The following is a 23913-nucleotide window of genomic DNA, read 5'->3' as shown; positions in this document are numbered from 1 at the left end:
TGCGCTCACATTTGCATTCACGGATAAATATATGGATCCATTTGCACACGACCTGTAGACCACTTTTTTTAACTAATTAAAAAATGTTTACGCTGGAGAGTAACGGTGTGGGCAGAGTGGTTTAACTTCAGGATTCTTTTCTTTATTTGATCACTTTATTAAATCATCGAGGATTTGAGAATTTCTCAGAAACTGAGAAGACTTACCACCAAATTTACTCAATTTTTGAGTATTAATAGTACTAATATAATTATTCAATTAAAGATGAACATAAAATGTTAAAAGTTTTTAGCCTAACTGCAGGTCAAAGGAGGAGGAAACTTCAATAATGCACTGTTGTAGCATTATGTACATATGTAAAAATGTTTGCCAAAGGTATATTAGCTATATTTGGCATCTGGCTAATGTCTGATGCCACAAAATTTAGTTCTAATGATCTAACAACTCTGTCAGTAATATTGGCTAAAAGGTTGCTTGATTTTGTGGACGGTCTCTGTCATGGCTGGTGTCATTACTTCCCAGATCCACAACTGCAAAGCAAAAATTGAAAGAAAAGAAAACACACAGCAGGATTAAATGGAAGCAACTTAAATGTAACTAAATGTCTGACACATTGCTTTAATCTTTGTACATGAACATTTGCACAGTTTATCTCTTCAATAATCTTATGTTTATTTATTTTCTTTGAAGATGTATCATGTTTAAAAATTGCTGTGTGGCAAATGTAATTGTCTAATTATTATTTTTCTTTTAAAAACTAATGATTTTTTAAAAGTCCTTTGATTTCTCTTTCATTTGAATGGGGAAAAAGCAGAATGACAAGCATTGTGTAATGAAGGAAATATGCAGCTTTACTCCACCATGCTAAATAATTGCGAAAAATGAATATAATTGAGTTATATTTTTTGCATCTGCTCAGAGTGAGAGACTAAATGATAAATAAGCATTGTTATTCTCCTCTGCTGGCTACAAAGAGCTGTCTCACTAATCAAGATTAGTGGGTTAGCCAACTAACTTCTACACAGGCTTGTTGATCTCATGAAGCTGGCTCACTTTTAACTGGGCTACATCACCATGGTAACACATGCTGGATGGTTTACCTGCTGCAGAGCAGAGGATCAGATCAAAACATGTATATGTGTGAAGTCATCATTCCTACATGATGCTGACATTTAAAAAAGCCCTGAATTCGCAGTGCTGTCTCAGTTATCCTTGTAAAGAGCACAGTGAGTTATTCTATTTATAGACTGCAAGAATGTTGCCTCTCCATGATGATTAATTATATCAGATATATAATAAATGTTTTACACACCAGTGATCACACTGGCAATAAAGCAGGACTTATAAAGCAGGACTACAGGTTGCTAGTAGACTACAGCCTATGGCAATAATGAATTAAATTTACTGTAAACCAGGAGAGGCTAGTAATTGTGCTGAATCCCCTTCTTAATGTTCCCAACAGTGGTTGATCCAGTGTGGCCTGTTGCTCAGCATATTCTATGCTGAACATGACATGGCTTAAAAATCTTCTGATGGATTTAATGAGATGAAGGTTATATGAATAAAAACAAAAAACTTCTCCCTAATTATAGGCGGTGATGAGCTTGAAAAAAATGGGAAAAGCATCCACATGCACGGAAAATGAACTCCTAATAATTAATTTGCACAATGTTCTGGTCATACATGGCTTCATTGAGCATTCTTTTCTTCAAGATGTTTTATTCGTCCTTGTCAGCAGGAACACCATTACTTTGCACTAATGTTGTTTCTTTGTTCATTAAAACACACATTCCACCAGTCTATTCTACTGAACATGTTTACAATTTCTTTAGTATATAATTTGATTGATTTGATTATTTGAATGATTGTATCTTTTGCTTGGTTATGTGTCTGTATCCCTATTTCATCCCACTAAATCCTAATATTTTTGTCTCAGTACTGACCTAATTTCCCCATGGAAAATAATAATCTCATCTTGTCTCGAATTGAATACAGCTCACTTGACAACCCTTCCCCTCTTAATGTGAATGCATTTATAGCTGGATCACAATCCAGGGTGATAGAGCCAGATGTTAACCAGCTTTATGAGACTCGTTATTCAGGACAGCCAATTTCAAGAGTAACTGCACCCAGTCGAATAGTCCTACTGGCATTGCCAACTAGTGGTGATAACATACTTATCAATAACTTGTGCAGCAGTGATGTAGCATGGCATTATAGTACCATGCTACATCACAGCTGGGCGTGGTCACAAGTAGACCAGGCAACACCCAGCTGAGATGCTGGCAAACCACTGGGCCCAGTGCAGCTATAGTATGTTTTATGACTTTGGGTTGAGTAAAGCCAGTCTGACTGAGGCCATGTTAAGACAGACTTTAGCACTGTGTGAAAGAAATGCAGCCTCCTTATTCATTTCAATGGGGCCACTGGGTTGACACAGTGCAGATGCTGACAGAGATGGCTCTGGCAAAAAAAAACAAAAAAAAACAAAACGTGGCAAATAAAGTTACTTGGTAGATTGCTTTGTGATCATAGCAGGAGGATAACATTATCGTTATTGTGATAACGTTAAAATCCTGTCTCATAGTATTATAAACAACTGTGCAGTGATGTGGCATCTGATAAGCCTTTAAACTCAAAGATTTTGAATTAAAAGCAGCCCTCTCGGACTGTATTTCATCATCTCTCCAGGACCTGAAACAACACGCCCCCATCAATGCAGTCTCTTGCATTATTTTTTCAATGCAGTCCTGCTTTCGCTCTGAACTTCCAGTAAACGTTGAACTCTCTGCGAGAGACAGGTTGTAGGTCAGTTTGTTGAGATGGGAGAGTGTGTCAACACAGGTTATATTACAGTTGCCAGTCTCTAACCACTGTTCAATTTCACACATGTTCCATTCTATCCAGCACTTGCTACTCCATCGCACTTCTCTGCTCTGTAAGCCCGTGCATGTGTGTGTGCATGTGTGTGTGTGGGTAAATGAAGGCCAGGACAAAACTATGTCTTCGAGAACTTTCATTATAGCTTTACACTCTTCTCAAAACCTGCCTCAATTTTTAAACACTGTGGAGAATTGGTTTCTTAATCCATCGACTGCTCATAAGATCTGTGCTGTAAAAAATTCTAAAGGAGCCATTACTCGGCTTAAGTGGGAGAAAAATAACACAGACACATAAACATGTGTGCACAGAAAACTACTACATGTGGCACCAACATTTGTTATGTATATGATGGAGTTAGACAACAGAGAAAGCAAGGATCTTCCAAGTTGTTTCCTCAGAAAGTAATTGAACTTGGATGGGATTATAAAGCCAGCTGGTCCCGGGCAGTTCAAAGCTGCCTGTTTTACATTATTTACCAACATCAAATTATTTTCCATAATTAGATTTTTTCCAGAGCTGCACTGGGAAACCTTCCAGCCTGCATAAAGTTGAATAAATGAATTACATGGTGAAGAGAGAAGGGCCAGTTGGGGTGAAAAATGTAGATACTGTAACATCAGAGTGGGTATGTGAGGCAGTAGAGCTGCTGGGAATCGTGTTGTTATGCAGCATTTTTATCATGACATGCTGTAAAATGTTCTGCCAGCTTTAGAAAACAGATCATGTGACAATTGTGACATCTCAAACGGGGATTCAATTGAATTTCAGATTTCAATTATGTGTTTCTTCATCCTTAGGGCAGATATATTTTTGTCAGGGAACACCCATTATTATCTATGAAAGCCTGTAGCATAGTTTGCTCTACCAATAATGTCCCACAGATGTGGAGCCAAAACGAGAATGAAGAGGCAAAAACTGGACAGGTGTGAGGGTGACAAATCTGGGGATGAATCCAGTGACTCCGGAGAGTTTATTCTCATTGGTTTTATGAATACATGCTTTAGTTTCTATGTTTTCAAATGATTAATTAGAGGGTAAAGAGACCATATTATGTGGATTGAAGTAAATGGGGATCATACATTTAAACCAAATAGGCTTAATACAGACTCAAAATATATGGAGGAAGCCAGAAATGAATTACTGAACTTGGTCTTGGTCGGCATTTCCAAACACATTCATTTCTTGCTGAGCATTTAAACACTCAAACTGAGTATTTCAGTGAGTGTTTTTGCTCTATTAGAGGTGGTAATGGACATACCCTTATCATGAGGACAGCTTTCCTGATGTCACGGACGCCATCGTAGACCAAACGGGATGCATCAATGAACTCATTCTCTTCAAAGGGCTGTGGGGGGTTTGTACTCAGTGCCTCGATAGCTACCTCCACTTGTTCAGCAAAGCGGGGCATGACTGCAGGGAGAAATAGGTGAAGAAGGTAGAGAGAAAGAAAACAAAAGAAAGATATGAGAGTCAGGTGAATAACGTTTGTTAGAAATCTTTCAGAATGGGGGCAAGCTTATCAATTAGAAAAAGGAAAATGGCATAGTGAAAGCACAATTTAACAAATTAGCTATTTCACCTTGGCTTACCCAACAGGAAGACTGGCCTGTCTGTCACAGATGTGTTTGTGTGTTCGCTGACGTTTGGCATGTGGAAATGTGTGCGTGCATGTGTGTAACTTGTGAGAGCACGACTGTGTGTGTGCTTCAGTTTTACAGTACAAGGACGCTAACTTGCAAGCTCAGCCTGTCAAATCACAATGCCGATGAAGGGAAACAAATTCATCAAAGTCTTTTGAGCCGAACAAAAGCCGAGCAACAAAAGAAAAGTCCCTATTGACCATAAAAATGGTTGGTTTTGTTGTCAGTATCAATTGGCCAGACCCGATGGAAGAGCTTTATGCTCTTTGTGTGTTCAAATGAATTGTGCTGAATGTGAATAGACATTATTCAATATTCAAGAATACGGACTGAATGTCTGAATATTTAGCAGGCTACCTTTTTACGTAATCTCCTGTTGAGTCACAATAATTGAATGCAGAGTTTAATAATGTGCTTTTTTTGTATGGACTGTGTGTTGCAGAAAATTATCATAACAAAAGCTATGGTTTTTACCTGGACAGACAGTCGCCAGCCAGTAAAGGTCGGTCTTCATATACTGCATTATCTATGGGGGCTTTTTCAAACAACACAAATGCCTATAATCCCTGCATTACTATTGTCTGCTTCTTCTTTTCAGGGCCACAACTGTACAGGTATTCTCTATGTATCCATAATAAATATACATATTTAGAAATTATTTTAGACGGAGAAAGAAAAAGACAAAGGCTTGGCTTTTTTGATATGTTACAAAAAGATGTCTTGGCTGCTTTGGAAATAATCAGCAACAAATATGTGTGCATAAAGGGTGGATTTTTGGAAAGCAGATACTTGGATTGATTTACGACAACATCATTTTGAGAGGAGAAGACAGGTCTAATGAGGACAGACTGATAGGAAAAAGAAAAACAGGGGAAAAGACAGATAAAGTATGGCAGCTTAGCTGGTGAGCGTCCACCAGAAAGCCAACTGTGTGGTTTTATTATTATTCTCAACACTTTCCTCCTCTCTTACATGCGGAGTGAACTAAATCAATTAGCCAGCTTGCACTAAAGGTGTATCTGCAGTCTACTTATTTGTCTGATATAAAACATAAGCTATATTTCACCAAACATAAAAGGCACTACAAAAAGTCTCTCCCTTTTTCTTTTCATTTTTAATTCAGTTTAATCCACTTACTGGAGAAGCGTAAAATAGGCTTTTGGGAATTGCTGGGAAGGCGTTTTAAATAGAAATATTTAAATGTTCTCCAAGCTCTTAATGAGCAAAGTTGCTGATGGTAAGGAGCAATTTCACTCATTCCAGTTGAAAAATGATGAAGGGAATTAAATGTGACCATGTACGAATGGATTTTTTTCACCCCTTAGGCTTAAGCATACTTTAAGTGAGAAGTTATAGAAGTACAATGAATGCTTAAAAACCTCACAGCATCGATGGCGCGCCCCTGTGAGGTGTTTAACGAGCTCCAAACAGCGAAACCTGAACACTGTTTGATGCCAAGACCTCAATATTGCATGAAGACAGCTCCATTTAGACAGTATATTACAAGAGGTCAAATCAAAAGCACATATATACAAAGAATGTATGTTGTTTTTAGAGGATACAGTTTAACCCCTTATATTACAATGACATGTTAAGTAGCCAAGCACTGACTTAAAGAACCTTATAGTTAAATTCTAATATAATGAATACTTACAGGAATCCATAAAGTTGGATGTACTTTATAACTACGATACTGTTATTCTTGTATTTTTTATGTTAAATTATATGCTAGGTTATGGTATTTTTTCCTTTCTATAATATGTATGTCATAGTATTGTATTTGTATTGGATAATGTGTATACATTACATTATATACAACATTATATACTTTAAAGCAGCGGCTATAATCAACATTTTATAGTGATAAAGGATGTATATACAGTGCTTAACAAATGTATTAGACCACCACCCAGTGTAAGGTGTTTGCCACCACGGCCCTAAATTAACAGTATTGCTGATTACCAAAATTACCAAGTTTCTGTAATGGTTAATCCACCAGTATGTGCAAGCCAAGCTCTTTAATCAAAATGATATCTTTAATGCTAAAATATAATTATTGTTGTTATCCATGAATTTTCAAATTTACTGTTTTACAAAAAAGAAAAAAATAGTAAAGCACATTATTATTTTTTGATTGAGATGCCAAATTACAGATATTTACTTGCATTCCTGAACAGAAAATTTTGTTTTGTGGTTGCAAGAATGCAAGCTGTTATCAGGGCCAAAGGAGGTCATACAAAATATTAAAATATATATAAGATTTTTGGTTAATATATGTAAATAAGGACTATTTAGTTGTTCCAGTTTGTTATTTGCCTAATAAATAGCAATACAATTTTTAGTTTGAAACAAGTTTTTGACAGATTTCTAAAATATTTGTGTTTTCTCATTTTTATGACAGGTGGTCTAATACATTTGTTAAGCACTGTATATATATAATTATACATGAGACATTTACTGCATTTTCCATTTGGTATAACATGTTTTACAAAACAGCTTCAAAACCACATAATGAATGTACATGTGACACTGAAAGAAAATGTAATATTAAACTATATCACATCTACTTAAGGAGAAATCTGAGAGAACATCGAAGATTATGAGATGAAGATTCAGTGCTCCGACTTTTAGTCTGTTTACTGCTCTGCTTTCCTTCACTCTAACCTTGGTGTTTCACCTACCTCCTCATACTGGACTGCTGCTCTCAAAGCAATTTCCTCATCAGCACTCTCTCCTACGGTAACTCCCACCTCTGTTTACGCACTGATTAAGAGACCTTACCTCCTCTCCTTGCAAGCTATGAGTTTGCCATCTGCTTCCCATTCTGCCTAAACCCACTTTCCCCATCATTATAACAATGGATACAAATTTAAAGAGTGAAACATGCAGTTCAGCAACTGTGCACCCAACCACTTTGAGTATTAAAACAGTACTGATTCACTGTCTTTTTTCCCCTTAAGTACAAATTCCTTTCTTTCTTCTCTATATCAGTGGCCGCTGATGTCACTAATAAGGTATTCTGATTAAAGATTTTAAAACAAATGCTCAATATTTACAGTAAGTTGCTTTAAGTCAGGCCACACACAAAGTCTGGTCCTCAGAGCTATTATTTTAAAAGTAGACAGTGTGAAGTGCCTTTACTTCAGTCTCTACTGCACTTCTTTTTAGTGCACTTGATCCACTGATTTACAGGCAGGACATGTGGGTGGCGATGTGAGCATGTATGTTATTACTCACTGCAAAACCCTGGCTAAATCCCATTTACTGTGCCCCGATGTAATAACAAGGAGAAACGCCACCCTGCTTCTCTAAATGGCACACTGACTTAGGCCATATATCAGTTTTTTAATCTACCCTCTCCAGGCACCACATTAATGATCGACTTTAAAATTTGTCCCTTTTTTTTGAGAAGATTAGTTTAAACACAGGGAGTTAGTGGGCAGAAAAGTGTCTCAGGAAAGAAGGAGGGAGAGGAGAAAAGAGAGAAGCCATAACCACTTTCCCATTAGGCTATTGATTTTTCTCCCTCTCAAGGACACGCTTCAATCCTGGGCCCATGTGTGGACTGTCTGTCAGGAATCTATGGCTCAGCTTTACACAGACGAGTTGTGTGCTTTGGCTGCCTGTATTTGGCCCGGCCATAAATCTGACCACACTCAATATGAGAAAGAGGGATGGGCAAATTGAGACAAGGTCAAAGGGCAGGTAGTTGTGATAAGTGTCCTGTGTTGATGTGGCAGCTGTCAGAAAGACAGGCAAGTGGTTGCGATTGGCACGAGTGGCCGCGGGCATAAACACAGCAGCAATCAAATAAAAACACAAACAGCCGACTCAAAGACACACCAACACAAACACATACTCAGGCACAGGATAAATGTTTTACACATGCACACAACTGAGACAAAGAAAAAAGGGGACCACATCAATGAATTCCACTAAAATCCCTGCTCAAATCGCTTAGTGAAATCCTTGGTGACAGCTATTGATTTTTTGGTAGAGTCTAGTTAATTGGACTCAGTACCCTCTAAAAAGTGTGTGGTCCTATATCCTTTTCCTTTGTTCAGCTACACTTAATCATCTTTCCCCCAGCTATAGATTTCTCCTTGACTGTGTTCAAATCCATAGACATCAGGCCTGTGAGGACTGAGGGGAGAGGGAGGCAAAAGTTCACAAGGCTCAATAAGTGCTTTATGGTCCAGATCAGATGTGCATGGTAGCCCCCTAAAAAACCCAACTACCACCACTAAGAGGGAAACAGGAAGGGGAAACACAACAGCTCTTCATCAAAGAGAAATATGGAGCCAATGAAACGCGGGTCTAACACAGTTGCTGTTTCCCCGCCTTAACATTTCAATTAGCAGCCACAATAGAGGGGACGCAAAGCCTCGTTAAAATAAAACAGAGGACACCTCCTTAAGGCCATGCAGCCAGTGTGACTTGCCTATTTGCTGCATCTGTATAGGCTATATCAAGGCTTTTAAAACAAGCAGTAAAATCTTAAAATCAATTCTAAGTTTAAGTTGCAGCCTACCACAATAAAGTGTGTTGCAATAGTCAAGTCTGGTGGAGGTAAAGGGGTAGCATGTATATAGTAAATAAAAGGGGACCCAGAAAAGACCTCTGGGGGACCCCACAAAAGAGAGCAGCACGAGGAGGCATCTCCGAGCATAACAAAGAAGGACCTGTTGGACAGATAGGAGATGAACCAATCCAGAGCCACATTACTGATGACTGACAGACAGCTGATTAAGACATTGTGGTGCACTGTGTCAAAGGCTGAGGTGAGGTCAATGAGAATTAAAATGGAGGACTGTCTCCAATGAACAGATAAGTAAATTATTTCACAACATTAAAGTTCATCGTTGGCACCAAAGAAAGAAATCAACCCACACTGGACATTTTCTTGTGCGGTTTGCTTTTGGCTTCTGCATCAAACCACCCCTGTCCTTTTTCTTTGGACATATAAAACCTGGCACTTACACTGAGAACGGTGTGAACTCTCTACTCTGACCGGTATTCAGTGGAAAGCTGCTCCAGTTAACAAAAGTCTACATTTTGCAGCTTCAACATAAAATATAAAACATGAAATACAAACAATCACACACGTACAAACAGCTGCTGTAGGAAAGAAAATACTGCAGCTGTAACAGAGGGGTTAGATATTGAAGCTATTACTTTCCTATACATGGCGCACATCAGCATGTCTACAGCATCTAAACCTGTGCTAAACTGTACCTGGTTTCAGTATATTTACTTCTGTGGCACTGTGCATCATTATCATTATCTCAGGGAACGTGTATTCATACTGTAATATGTCAGTATATATAATATCTATCATATATCTATATTGGTGAACCTGAGACCAAAATATTGAGATGTTTCTTAGTACTACATGTGTTAATATAGCCAACAGTGTGGTTCGTACAGGTTCCAGTATGAACTGTGAGAAGTACAGTACAGTGTCTTTATGTGTTGGTGGTTGAACTAATCCATACAGACCACTTTTGGTTATGTTTCACCTGCAACAATCAATCATATTAGTGATTGTGAGTGAGTTTTTCATGTAAAATCTCATTCTGTAAAGTTATAACAGCCATCACATGTAGGAAAGTACTGAATTTCTGAAATGGGTAAAAGTAGTAAAAGTCTCGTAAAAAAGAAACGCTATCTATTTTAAAATTGAGGTAAATGCTTCTTTCTTCAAGTGTAGGATTGGATTCTGTTGAATCTTTATTTCATTTGTATTTTGTGTAAAGCATTCAGGTATAGCACACTTCTCATTTTAAGCCATTAGATTCACATTATGATGTTAACTCTTAAAAAAGCAAGTAAAATCAATGGACAGTCAATATGATGCCACAACATCAACAGTTCTCCATTCGTTGTTCTCAGTAATGCTGACAAAAGGCTTCTGGGGTCCTGCTGACTCTAGAAAAAAGCTCCATATTCCATGGAGGATTAATAGAACAGCAGCACAATTATATAGTCTCTGTATGAGACAAGGTTATGGTCATACGAAATTGACCTGAAGTGTCCACAAGATATTTCCACTGTGCTTCATCAATTAATTACCCCAATCAATTAAACTGAATTATACAATAATAGAACAGAATGTGCTTAAGATACCATTTAACTTGTACTGTAGGTAGTCCATTATGGTGGAGCTGAGCACCAGAAGAGGGTCTCACACGTGACGAACGTGACTCACCTAATGCAGCTAGCAGGGAGGGGGAGCTCAATTATACTGGCAGATGAAAGTAACGAACAAAACAATAGATATAGCTCCTTGCTAAATGGGCTCTAATGGGAGAGATAGAAACCGGGGGAGTTAGAATGGGGGGGGGGGGGGGGGGGGTCGTGTAAAAGAGGGATTGTGGTCCGATTTGATTCTTGTAGACAGGTAATTGCTAAATTACTTTTTTTCCCTTTCATCCTGTGTTTTGTCCACCTTGCAATGGTACATTTAAAGGCATGTTTACACCTACTCACTCATAGAGCAAAAATGTTTCTCAGGAAAATAAAGACACCAAACTCTTCTTCCTTCTTTCCTTGTGTTTAGAAAGAGTCTAAACACAATGCACACTAACATAATACCTTAAACAAAGATTGCAGTAATGAAAAGGAACACCGACTCCTCAATCTCTGAACCACCTGTGTGTTACAAGGATGCTATTGTTCAAAGACTGTCCTAATATATGAAGTTGAAACATTACCAGTGCTGACAAAAAAAATGAACAAACTAATCCTTTCTACTGAGACCTCTCTGAGTTTGTTATGGACCGGGTTTGCACTACTCTCACCTTCTCCCGCCTACTCAGCTTTTAGATATCACTATACTAAATGCCAGCGATCTAGGTGGAAGCTTTACGACCTTAAATCAATAAATACTGTGTGACAAAGTTTAGCTTCAACCAGTGCAGGTGGTGACTGACTGATTTTTCACTGCTGAAATCATTCAGCATTACAAACCTTGATGTTACTAGTTGCTGTACATATTCACTATCGCAGATGTTCATACCCAACGGTTACCTGTATGCCGAAGAAGACCCAAGCCAAATTCTTTTATTTACCAGGGTATGGCAGTAGACTCAGTGCTTGTTAGCCTGCGGTCCTCGCTGGCTGTTTAGTTTAGCATGACTCACTACTGCAGTTTGGGTAATATAGACTACTTGTAGTGTTAGTTAACAATTGTTTTGCATATCAATTTAAATTAGTTTTCATCTGTATTAATTTCTTATTTCTGCTACTGTCATTACACAACATACTGTACATATGTGTTGGTAGATTTAATTAAATTAATGTGAAAAGCATAATCATCACAATTCTCCACAGGGAACCGTTAATATGGCCTACGCCTTAATATTTTGAAAGGATAATGAAGCATAAATTGCTTTTCTTCCACTCATTAATGACACATTCTATTAGCGTGCCCCGCACTTTTGTGGCCTTCAGTGCCTCATACTTAAAAACCCAGAATACTTCAAAGCTATATATGTTCAGAGGTTTGATCCAGTAGATACTAAGACAACATAACACTCAGCATTTAACACAACTCCAAAAGTTCACTCTTTACTCCCTACAGCGTCCTTACACCCCACATACTGTGAAAAGTTTTCAGCCAAATTTGGGGGGAGCCAATCTTCACTTGTAGGACTGAGACATCCGTTGGCTCTGAGTCTGATCTACCACAGGGATAAACTCGGGTCTCCTGGAATGTGCCGTGACACAGAAGCCGCACAGTGACGGAGAAAAAAAATATCAGATGAAAAATGGATGAGAGGCAAGCGTGGCAGAGGAGTGAACAGGTGGTGTCCACGGTTTCTGTTTGAGCCAAGACGCTGCTTCAAACTGTGGGACACTAGGCATCCAGGCAATTAAGGTGTGTTTGTAAGTCACTGACCACACTGGGAAGCTCGAGTAAGAGCTTGCGTGTGTGTGTGTGTGTGTGTATGTGTATGTGTGCCAAAAGGCTTGTAGCAAATGCACAGTACAAGGGCGAAGGATACTCTATTAATCTTCGCAATACACTATAATGCATTAAACGGAGGCTTCAGGTGCCACACCAGCTTTGTGTACAGTGTACTAACCAGTCTCAGACAGGAGCTTGATGGACTCCAGCACACGCTCAGTGTAGACCCCAGGTTCGTAGTTTTCCATCTCAGCATTAATGATGTGGACCACACGAGCAGCTCGGCCTCGGATAGCTCCAGCGGTTCGGTCAAGAGTGTCCACATCTCCCTCTTGCAGAGCAATTACGCATTTGTTGACATCCTCAAGGATGTGGTTCTCTTGAGAGAGGCAAAACAGAATGACAGTGAATGGAACTGGAGGAACCTAAGGTTTCTCCCTGGATGTGAATGAGTTGTCCTGTATATAATGTACAATTCTCTTTATCTAACCATCTTTTTCTTCTAGAAAACATGCCAATACATTGATCAATGCACCAAAAGTACATCTCTCATGAACTTCAATTCAAACAAACATCAAACAAAACGTTTTCAGATTGTTTTGTGTTTTCTCTGGTTGTCTATTAGTTCGCTTTTTTAATTTATGTTTTGTAGTTTATTCTTCTAGTTTAGCTTTTCACATCGAGCCACCCCTTCACCTTGATGTTTGAACCTACCAGTCACTAAATAAAACTTTGACTGTGAGTGAGAACATGTGGATAATCTTCTTCAGTCAGCAAACAATTTGTGCTGTTATTGTCTCATACCTGACACGGAAAGGAAGTCATCAACAGAGGTGATGTCATCCACAGCCTCGGTCAGGATGCGCACCTGCTTCTCCCACTGATCCTTGAAAACGTCCATGTTGTCCTGGGCCACCTTGCTTTGGGGGCGTGCAGCCAGAGTGAGAGCTGCATTGATAACCTGGCATGGAAGAAAGGCCAACATTGTTACACAAGACATGTCAATAACAGCACATGTACTGTAATATGTTAAAGGATAAGGCTGTCGTTATTCTTTATTTTTCAACAAATCCCATGAAAAGACCAAAACCATTGATGCATCATGCATCAGTCTGTCTCTCAATACTCTCTGACTTATGACTGTGGCTCTCAGCCCCAAGCCCACTCCTTTCCTACTGAAGATGTAAGTCTACAAACAGGTCACAAGTAGTTTCATTTACAAAAGAAAAATTCAAATTGGAGTAAAAGGTGCATATATTGGAGAATATTTTTAGATTCCACTTTGGTGCTTTAGTGAGTATTTACGGCAACAAGGAATGTTCATCTGATGAAGAAATATGTCACCCAGTGCAGTGTTGTGGCTCACTGATATTTAATAGATTCCAGATAAGAAGAGAGGTCTATGGCACAGAGGAATAAGCTATATCAGGCTTTGGCTACACAGAGAATACTTGAATGTAGGATTGAATTGCTGGTTTTGGTCTTTTTATGGGATTTGTTTACAATAAGACAAATATAAAATAAAACCAGACATATCCTTTAAACACGTTGTCAGTAACATATGTTGTGTTAAAAATAGCACAAGCATTTTGTCCAGAGGACCCATGGATGTATTAAAAGGATGTACCTTTTTGTTGCAGCTGGAAGAGAGCAAGGTTATCTTTTCCAAAAAACGGCCAAGTATCTAAACTTCAAGAGTCTGATCCATGTAAGATAGAACATTTGGCTTCAAGCCAAAAAAGATGAACACTTCAGAGGATTTTAAAATGATGAAAATAAAAAAAGGGAAATTATGTCCCTGTACTTTTTTTTTGATTAATAACATCCTGCTGAGACTCTTCACATTGACAGACTTGTACTTAAGAACACGCAGTATTAATCATATCACTATGACAGCTGGCATGTGTACTTTAACCAGAAGTAGCAATCTTTTCTTTCTCTCCTTGTTCTTTATCACGTCTTGCTTTTTAGATATAGTTTTAGTTAAATTAATCTGATGTAGGAAAATCTTTTCTCTCTCATAATCTGGACATGGCAGTTGCTGAGGTTGTGTGTTTGTCTGTGTTTGTGTGTGTGTTTGCATGTGTGAAGATAAGGGACCGCGGTTAACTCAGAACAGATGGAAATATTTCTCTTTGTTACATCCCCCCTTTGTTCCTTCTTCCCAGTCACAAAGTCTGTGTCTATTATGCTTTTTTAATCTGTCTGTGTTGAGCATTGCCAAGAAGTATCAGGAGACGGTTTCTCCCCAAGTTTTGGAAGTAAGTGGGTCTCAGTAGATGTGCATAGTGGGGCCTGCACATTAGATGCTGAATCTTAAAATCAGCCTCCCTTCTCTTTTCCATTACTATGTTTGGTCCCATGTGAATAAGACCTACCGTTAACCTTGGAAACAATAGATCGATTTTAACCTCCTCCTTTGCTTGCATCCTGAGAAACAGTACTACAAGGTCCACCTACACATTAGTCATAGCTCTTCCTCTCATTCTGCCAACCATGTTTTTTCCTTTCCTTTTTTCATTTCAAGCTATTTCCAATTTCTAAAAACTCTCTAAAGATACCACTTTGAGGCGGATTTAGAAGAGTTTATAATTACCAAAACATTTTTGACTAGTGCTTGTGTGAAGAGTTCGTTATTATGGGATGAAAGTGTTTTTTAAGTCCTCACCTGTGGACATAGGCTGTCAATTTGGGTGGCAGCCATTCGAACCAACTTCACACCCTCTTCATTGTTGGAGATGGAGCAAGCCAGATTGGCCACCTGAATAAAGCAAGCGAAAAAAAGAGGACACAATGCTTTTTACTAGAAGGTCATGAGCACAAAAAAGTTTTCCCCTTCCCACACTGGCAGACACCCCATTGAAAAGGTTCACGATTCAAAAGCTTCACAAGTCTGTCTCAAAGCAACATGCACATGCTCGTATGTACATTGAAACACTTTGATTGTTGTACTTGTTCCTTAAGTCCATACTGGCTGTAAAGAGATCCCGCCCTAATGTGTTTAGTCAAAGGTAATAAGAGCAGAGGACTGTGGATTTTGTCCCCCATTACTGACATTAGCAGCAAAAGAAGGAACAATTACAGCGATCAAGAAATCTGTCCATATGGGCATGTGAGTGTTGCTTTATAATAAGATAAGATAGACATAACATGTTATGAATCATTTAATGTGTGGAGTAGATACAGTCCCACTGTATAATAAATGCAGTACATGATATGTGTTTTGTATTGCTATCTGTGCAGGAAATATTTAGTATATTATAGTTGCTGCATTATTGGGGGAATCAATGTACCAAAGGTTGGAGTCAATTTTTTGCCCCTTCTTTCTCAAACACTCCAACACCGCTGGTCTTATTTATAATTGCAGGAAATAGCCAGTATCAGATCAGACAACACAGGTGGCAATTGTATTTTTGTGCTGGACAGTTGGTGGAAATAAATGCGTAGATAAGTGGTGGATGACATAGATGTTGTGTCAGTCCAACAGATCATGTGTGGGGACTAATTTCAATAGACCCCCTGACGGTACAGATCTAAATTATTGCAATAACATTACTATGGAGGGCATGCATGTCAAGAATGTTTGTGACATGTGATGTGTGATAGCACAAGTTGGAATATAGTGCTCAGTTGCCACGAGGTAATTGGATTCATTCAGATCCAAAATGGCCGGGTTCACATAATATGTATACAGAACGCCACACTCATTAGGTTGACATTTCCAGCATGCCTGTGATGCATGACTAGCATGCCTAAATCATTATGGGGATTGGTGGTGCAAAGAGGTGCTTTATGGTATAATTAAGGTGCCAGATGGTTTTTATGTATGAAACAACCCTTACTTTGATTTATGTCTGTCTTTCTATCGAGGCACGGTTTCTTGATAACATGTTTCCAACCTGACTCTTTTATTGGAGACACATAGCTTATCCCGGCCCTTTTTGAACTGTATATCAGGCCAATTTTGGTACAGAGCTCCACTAATGGCTTAGAACATGTATTTGTCCACAGTTAATTTTTTGAAATGAATTACATTTGATTAATGGCATTTGAAGATTTTGGGATTTGCTATCTGTATGCAGTACATCACACACACTGTCTGGTTAACAGGGACTGTATGAATAATAAAAAACATTAGAGGTGCAGTAAAATATTTTAAACCACCGCAACCACATCTCTAACAATTTCTTTCTGACAGAAACACACACACACACACACACACCCACACAGTCTGCTGTATTCCCATGTGAAGTCTTCATATTTCTCCAAAGTATTACTGTATTTCACAGTTAATTTTCATAACTTCAAACTCTATATAATCCAATACCATCCTTAAGTAAATCAGATTTCAGCATGAGCCCCGGCGTTGAAACTGAGCTAAACAGACACATGCCTGTTGGCAGCAAAAGGTGCCAGTCTGTATTAGCACTTCTCGTGCTCACATGTCACTGTTTGAGGCAAATTGAGGTAAATCAAATTTGTGTTCGAAGACGCTTGCTTAGAGCTCTGTCTCTTTACTCATGACAGCAATGAGCACATTGATGGATTGCAGTCCTTTATGTGAAGCAGTGTGTGTGAGAGAGAAGAACCGACTGTGATTGAGAGACTGTGTTTCACATAAACGTGAGTGGCTGCTCGCATGAGATTTGAAAAACATATGGAGCATAATTTAAAGGACAATTCCATAATTTAAGTTCCCTGCATCCACTTACTGTTTTACTTTACTGTAAACTAAACAGAGAATTTCCCAGAACCTTTATAATGCCATGACATGTCATTTTCTCCTTGTCTTTGCAAAGTAAATTTGTAATGAATGCTGTGTAGTTTCTACAAAATACTCCCAGTAAAGAAAAGGGTGGCCAATCTAAACCATTATAAAATTATATTTTCCTTTTACTTTAATGGATTACAGCTGGTGGAAGCATCCTGCTTTGGATTTTCTCTTGGTTTCTGACTGACACAACATTAGCCAACGTGTTAGTACACGTACATAGTGAATGGATCAGACATGTTCATGGTCTGATATTTTTGTTCTAATACAAGTTGGTGTAAGATTGTAGGCTGAAACTGAAATAACAAAGCCTTTATGTACAATTTGCTGTGTCTCCATGAAGTAGCAAACTTTCAAGAAATAGGACAAAGGTGCAGTACTTTTTCCATTTAGCCCATTTTCCAACTACAGCATAATTGCGGTAGCTGACCAGTAGAAAGCAAGTCTGCTCTCTCTGTCTTCATTCGCTTACATAGTTTCCTTTCTCGAGTTCTGCTCAGGCCCAGCGGCCCTCTGACTGTTTCAGTGGGCCTGTTAGAGGCAAAAGGGCAGAGGGCCTCCTGGAGGCTGGAAACATGCCCAACATGCCCACTCCCACTCCCTCTTACCCAACACAGAGAGCTGGGCCAGGGCCAACGCTGCAACACCCAGCCAAAACTACTAATTGCAATTATCTAAGGAAGTGCCTCTCCTTTGAGGTTTTGTTTTTGTCCAAAGAGAAGAGGGAAAAACCAAGACAGAAGGTTTGAGACTACAACCACGCAAGCCTAATGCTGATACGGTCAAGGATGTTGGAACAGAATATGCAATTCAAAGAGGTGTGTGTGTGTGTGAGAGAGAGAGAGAGAGAGAGAGAGAGAGAGAGAAAGAGAGAGGGAGAGAAAGGGAGCAATAGAGAAAGAGATCCCTGCTGAATGCCCATTCTTCATTTTAGCCTCGAACAAAGAACTATCGATTTTGTCCTTTTGCTCTGCCCCGGATAATCACTTCAATTCTAATTTGATGAAGGTTTCCACTGCAGTTGGAGAGATGGGCATTCTCATGTATGCTATCTAAATCACCCAAATGGAGCTGAGTAACTGAAAATAGATCTGATACTGTCATTTTGTGAGGCAGGGGGTTGTTACTGAGAACCCCAAATCTATTGTCAAGAATTACTGATGATGGTAATACATTAAATAACATCTTAAGAGTCTCTCTTTATTGCTATTTAGCACTGTCTGCAATACACATAATCAGTTTACTTCCTTGTAATCTCACAAATCTCTTCTTTCTTGTACCTCTGCATTACTCCTGTAATGCCTGAAACTTTTGACAAATGAATCCCTCCCTTTTTTTCTTAAATCTTTGATCGTTCTGGAAGGAGTGAACACTTGAATGGCTTTGCCAAAGAGCGGGAACGCTGAGCCAGAAGACGACTCTCCCTGCCCACCTAAACCATGCCATTTCTACAGCCATTTCCAGCAGCTACACCACACAAATCTTCCTTCCAGTTACTAACTCTCAAGAACAACTAATAGAACCGGTGTAAGCCAAGGTGCTGGGCACAACAGCTTCGCTCAGGTGGAGGACTTGAAAAGGAGAAGAACAACAGTGGAAGAAGCAATCAGTAGGGATGACATTTTTGTTATGTGATGTAAGACAGAAGCACTTTGTTCTATTAAAAGTCTGTCATCCGGATGTTTACTTGTTGCAGTTGGTGGTGAGGGCTTTGAGGGCTTTATTGACACGGTCAAAAAGGTTGTGTTTTACCTATTTCAAATGCACAAAAACCACCAGAATCTCTCACTGCACTTTTTCTGCCTCTCTACACACATGAGCACCGACATGCACTCACACCCACACCCACAGTAAATAAATCAGTCTGTCAACATAGATGGAGCAGAACATGTAACGGGGGAATACAGTATGCAGACTGTGAAACAATTACAGGCCAGCCCTCGCAGGAGTACTTCTATTTGCTTTAGTCATGAGCTGACAGCCTCCAGCCGTGACGTCTGAACATACAACGTATAGACCAGAGGCGACAGAAACAGGTTAAGGTGCATGACTTTAGGTGACGCCACATGTCAAGTTTGTGTGAAGTTCAGGTCTATTGAGCATATCAAGCAGCAGGAGTTGACGACCTCCTGAGACTGACTATGAACCACGCCTTTGAAAATCAATCCCTATTAAATAGCGGAGTGTGTATTGCCTCAGGATGAATGCCCACCGGGCTCGCAACAACATCAAAAGGCATGCTGGGGCTTGCAGCATATTAAACAAGAAAAGTGTGAAATAACAAAAACAAAGGTGATAGATTTCCGAGCATATTCGTCGTGATAACGTTTGTAATGTCTATTCTACACTGGGATCATGCTCAGATGATGGCAGTTCTTGATTGGTGGAATAAACTTGACATCCCAACCTGTATAAGGCAAAAAAAAATGATTCCCTTATTGAGACATTTATGTGTCTGTTCATAAAAAATGATAAACAGGGAACACTTTTTTTTATAAAACTTAATTGTACAATATTTTATACTAAATATATTGGAAAACCATCTAACAGATAATCAAACAGTCTCTTCTTTTCTTGTATGGTGAGGGACACAACATGATGTGAAATTAGGGAATGGCTTTGTGAGTCATTTTGATTACAGATTGCTGTTTAATTGCTCCCTCTGCTGCCTTTTTTCCACCCCCCCACCCACCCTCGCCCGACAAGACAAAGTGGACCTAAATTGCGAGTGACTCTAATGCACTTAGGAGTTCTCTCTACACTTCCTAACTCAGAATGGAAATGAGTTTAAGTCACTGTTTACTAAGTGACAGGTCCACTAATGTGTGGCTGACTGGGATACAATCCTACACTCGTCCACACACTGTCTCTCCACAGACCCCTGGCTCATCAACTCCATGCACACTGACGCAGCCGCAACCACAAATGCAAGCACAGAAACAAAGAGTGTCTCTCATTATTTCTAATGCCCAAATCTTTGAGATTAAAGTTGCTGCTTTTTAATTGTCCAAATCAGTATAGTTTTCCCCCCCTAGATTGACAACTCCTGTAGGCGAACAATCAGGGGTTCACCCTTGCATCACGTCAAGAGATTTAAAAACAAGGTGGGGGTTGGGAACATTTTTGTCTCTTCATTGACTTCAAGTGAATAGGAGGAATATACGGACTGTGAAAGATGATTAATCACAAATACAATCATATGGAGGACTAAGGAAAACCTACAGAGATATGTAGCCACTTCATTAGATACACTCGTAAAATCTAATGCAATCCAATACAACAGCTCAGCTCATAAGTTCTACCTTAACAAAGATAATAATGTTCAGTTTTGATTGACACCGTCAGACAGGTATTCATTTAACTATATGTTTATTATTGAATTTATAGTTCACAGTGGAGCTGAACTGGACTGCATTATATTGAGAGGTGTTTCTAATGCTTTGCCCACCCCATTTACAAACATGAGGGGGGAAGAAAATTAGAAATATATTGCAATATAATACAGTCCAATATCACCACTAACTATGAACTCAGTGATAAACATATAGCTTATTTAACACTTGGTAATTTAAAGCTTTGTATATGTAGCTGTTGTACTGGATTGCATTAGATTGAATTGGTGTACCTAATAAAGTGGCAAGTGAGTGCAGGTTTTATTAATGTTAATAAAAATGAGCATGAACACTAAAACTATCACCACATTTTCCCACTGAAATAAAAAAAGTGAACAAAACCAAACTAAAACTACACTGTCACTTCAAAACGTAAAGCAAAGTAAAATAAAACAAATTAATTGATTTCATTCTGGTTTATTATTGCAAGTGTAGCCAAGGATTTCATTCTGTGCTGCTAAACTGGAAGTGGCCATGGTGTTTAAAAGAATCAGACATCTGCCAAGGCCCCTTGATAGCAACATAGAAGTTCATTGACCCAATTCCATACGGTCAATGAATCCTTAACAAAGCTGCTTCTAGGTCAGCTCCTGCAATTGTACACATCCCCTTTGACAAAACTTTTACAATAGGAACATGCGCAGGTGCATGTGACTGAGGCAGGGATGTACACAAGGGGTATGGTGGAAGAAATGGGCAGGCCATCTGTAGTACACCCATTATAGTTATAGTTATATACCATGAAAAATTACATCCACATTAATTACCCTGTAATGTGTTTAATGCTGCACCTAACTGGTTAGATGGTTAAGTTTGCTTTTTAACTACACTACTTTTAATAGAGTGCTGCTGTGTTCAGTTTCTGTCCTCTTGTTTGTGTTCATTTAGACATGCATGCAGAGGTACACCTTGTATTTGTGTTTTGGTCCTTTCATTTCACGATCAATACCGTCTGCAGCATCTGAAATGTGTAGATCAAGTACTCCAAAAATCTTTACAAGAAAAACAAGCACTTAAGAATTCTCTATAATCATACCGTAGGAGTGATTTTGACGAAGCTAATAAAATCATAACTCCAACTGAAACAAAACACTTTACTTGAAAACACTTAAAGCTCCCTGAAAACAAACCAAAATTTAGACTGGAACTAAAATTTAAGATCCAATACTAAATAAGCTAAACTGTAATTTCCTAAACCCAGCTGAGATGTCAAAACCTTGGTGCTCAATATAACCCCACTCCACCAAGGTAGACCATGAAAATTCTCAAAGCTCTCAAAATAAGCAATCTGTTGGTCTTTTGTTTTCTCACTACGACTTTGATAATGCCACATGAGAAGACCTTTTATAGAATATGTTATCTCTACTCATTCTGGATGTTTCTGGCATTTCTGTGACTTAGAAATATATAAAACAGAATCTTGTATCATGCCATATTTTAGCTTATTTAACTTTAGAACATATTTCAGAGGTCCTAATTTCACAAAAAAATAAAAATGTAGTTACCAACATGGGAACTTCATGAAAATATGCACCTCCAGGAAGACATAGAGGTTTTCAATTTCAAACAGCTTATTTAATTTCCTTTTTATGGGTTAGGGTTAGGGTTTTACCTACCTAAACTGAAATCATACTGTACATAATAATGTTTTTTATTTGAGTTTGTGGGCTTTTGGAATACAACAGAAGATGTAATTTCTAATATCTAAGATAACTATTCATTAGAATGCAATGTCCCATCACTACTAGTAGCTGACAGGAACTTTAAGCTATGAAGAAGTATTATAAAATAATAACATGGACTTAACTATATCATTTTGAGTCAAAGCTGTGATCGAACCTCACAGAAAACAGAATAGCCTTCACAATCACATCATGGTCTCCTTGACAACCATGACTGAGCTGGCATGAAAGGCTGACAGAGTGTGATTTACAGTGGTCGTTTCTCTGGAGCCGCAGCTGAGGATTGGGTATTCCTACTAACACCATGGCTGGCTTCTCGATAAATATGATGATTTGCTGCAGACTCCTGGGGAGGTGAACCAGCCCTGCTAGCATGGGGAGGTGAGAACTGTACATGAGACAACAGCAGGGGTGTATGACAACATGGTACAAACAAGTACTGACATACACATGGCCATAGATGTTCATACACACACCACCGGAGAGGAGAGTGGAGGCACCGGATGTAACACAAAAGAAGATGCTAGCAATCTGTTTGCAGCAGTCAGGACTTTTCGTGTCCACCCCTTTTATAGTGCTAAATGTCAAGGACCAGGGGCTTCTTTCAGTGACCACATACATAGAGGCTTCAAAGTGTGATTTATTTACATTGGATTTTGAATGCCTAAATGAAGAAGGCCATAGGAAGAGAGAATGGGCACCTAGAGAATAATATCCACAATATAAAATTTTATTGAGCTCAACAAGGGACACAGAGAGGTAATTGAAAGCAATATAAACAAATCATAAAGTTAGCTGGACAGAACTGACTTGGGACAACGATATATATGTGTGTCTGTGTATGTGTGTGTGTGTGTGTGTGTGTGTGTGTCTGCACATGCTCTAGATGAGCGTCTTACAGCGTCAATTTAGAGCCCTGGACATTATCTTGTTCACATTGCTGTGAACGACAGGGCAGTAAAGAAAGAACGGAGGGGGGAAGAAATGGCTGACTCACTTTCCCTCAGGCAGACGGCAACTATTCCCACTTCCTATTGGCCTTGGTGTCTTGCTGCTTTGCTGTGCTCCAATCTTGAGGAGCAAAGGCTGGCTAGGCTGATTTCTCTTCATTTTGCTCCGAGCACTCAATCGCACAAGGGGTGTTGGTACCACCTATACAGTCAAAAAGTTGTGTCTCCCAGGCAGGTAGTACAGTAGTTTGTTCATCTTACAACATCTTTTGCCTTTTGCTCAAGCTGGTACTGGAGCCACAGGGGCCAGACTGTCTCTCTCACAGTTCCTCTCCATTCCTCTTTCCCCGAAAAAAAACAAAAGCTAAGAGCAGCTAGGGCAGTTTCAACTGAAGTATTGATTTCTCTTTGCTTTCTCTCTCTCCTTCCCGCCCTCCCTTTTTTAAGAGTGCTAGCCAAGCAGTCGGGCTTGGCACCAAAACATAATTATGAAAATGGACCTCTGGGTTGTTTCTTTTAATCTATCTGTACATTCCACAGTCCCTCTGCAACAGACGCTATTTAAAAACTGTTTCAGGGGAATTGAAATGTTTAACCCACTGTACTGTAAAGAATGGTATACTTATTGGTGGCACGACATCGGTTGCTGTCTAAATCAGGTGAATAATCCATGTAGCACTACTTTT

General features: G+C 39.1%; 1 protein-coding gene across 4 annotated transcripts in view; it reads right to left on the bottom strand.

Moving 5' to 3' along the window:
- ctnna2 (catenin (cadherin-associated protein), alpha 2) overlaps positions 1-23913 on the bottom strand; it is a 258619-nt gene that overhangs the window by 17359 nt on the left and 217347 nt on the right. For 3 of the 4 annotated variants that reach the window (XM_070914353.1, XM_070914379.1, XM_070914371.1), the window contains 4 exons: positions 15101-15193; positions 13237-13393; positions 12611-12811; positions 4142-4293 (listed from right to left, as the gene is read on the bottom strand). In XM_070914353.1, coding sequence (XP_070770454.1) covers positions 4142-4293; positions 12611-12811; positions 13237-13393; positions 15101-15193 — 603 coding nt within the window. The remainder of the gene's footprint in view (positions 1-4141; positions 4294-12610; positions 12812-13236; positions 13394-15100; positions 15194-23913) is intronic. The other variant, XM_070914363.1, reaches the window with a different exon arrangement.

Source organism: Enoplosus armatus, chromosome 2, assembly GCF_043641665.1.
Source record: "Enoplosus armatus isolate fEnoArm2 chromosome 2, fEnoArm2.hap1, whole genome shotgun sequence".
NCBI lineage: Eukaryota > Metazoa > Chordata > Actinopteri > Centrarchiformes > Enoplosidae > Enoplosus > Enoplosus armatus.
This window is presented reverse-complemented; position numbering and strand designations above follow the sequence as displayed.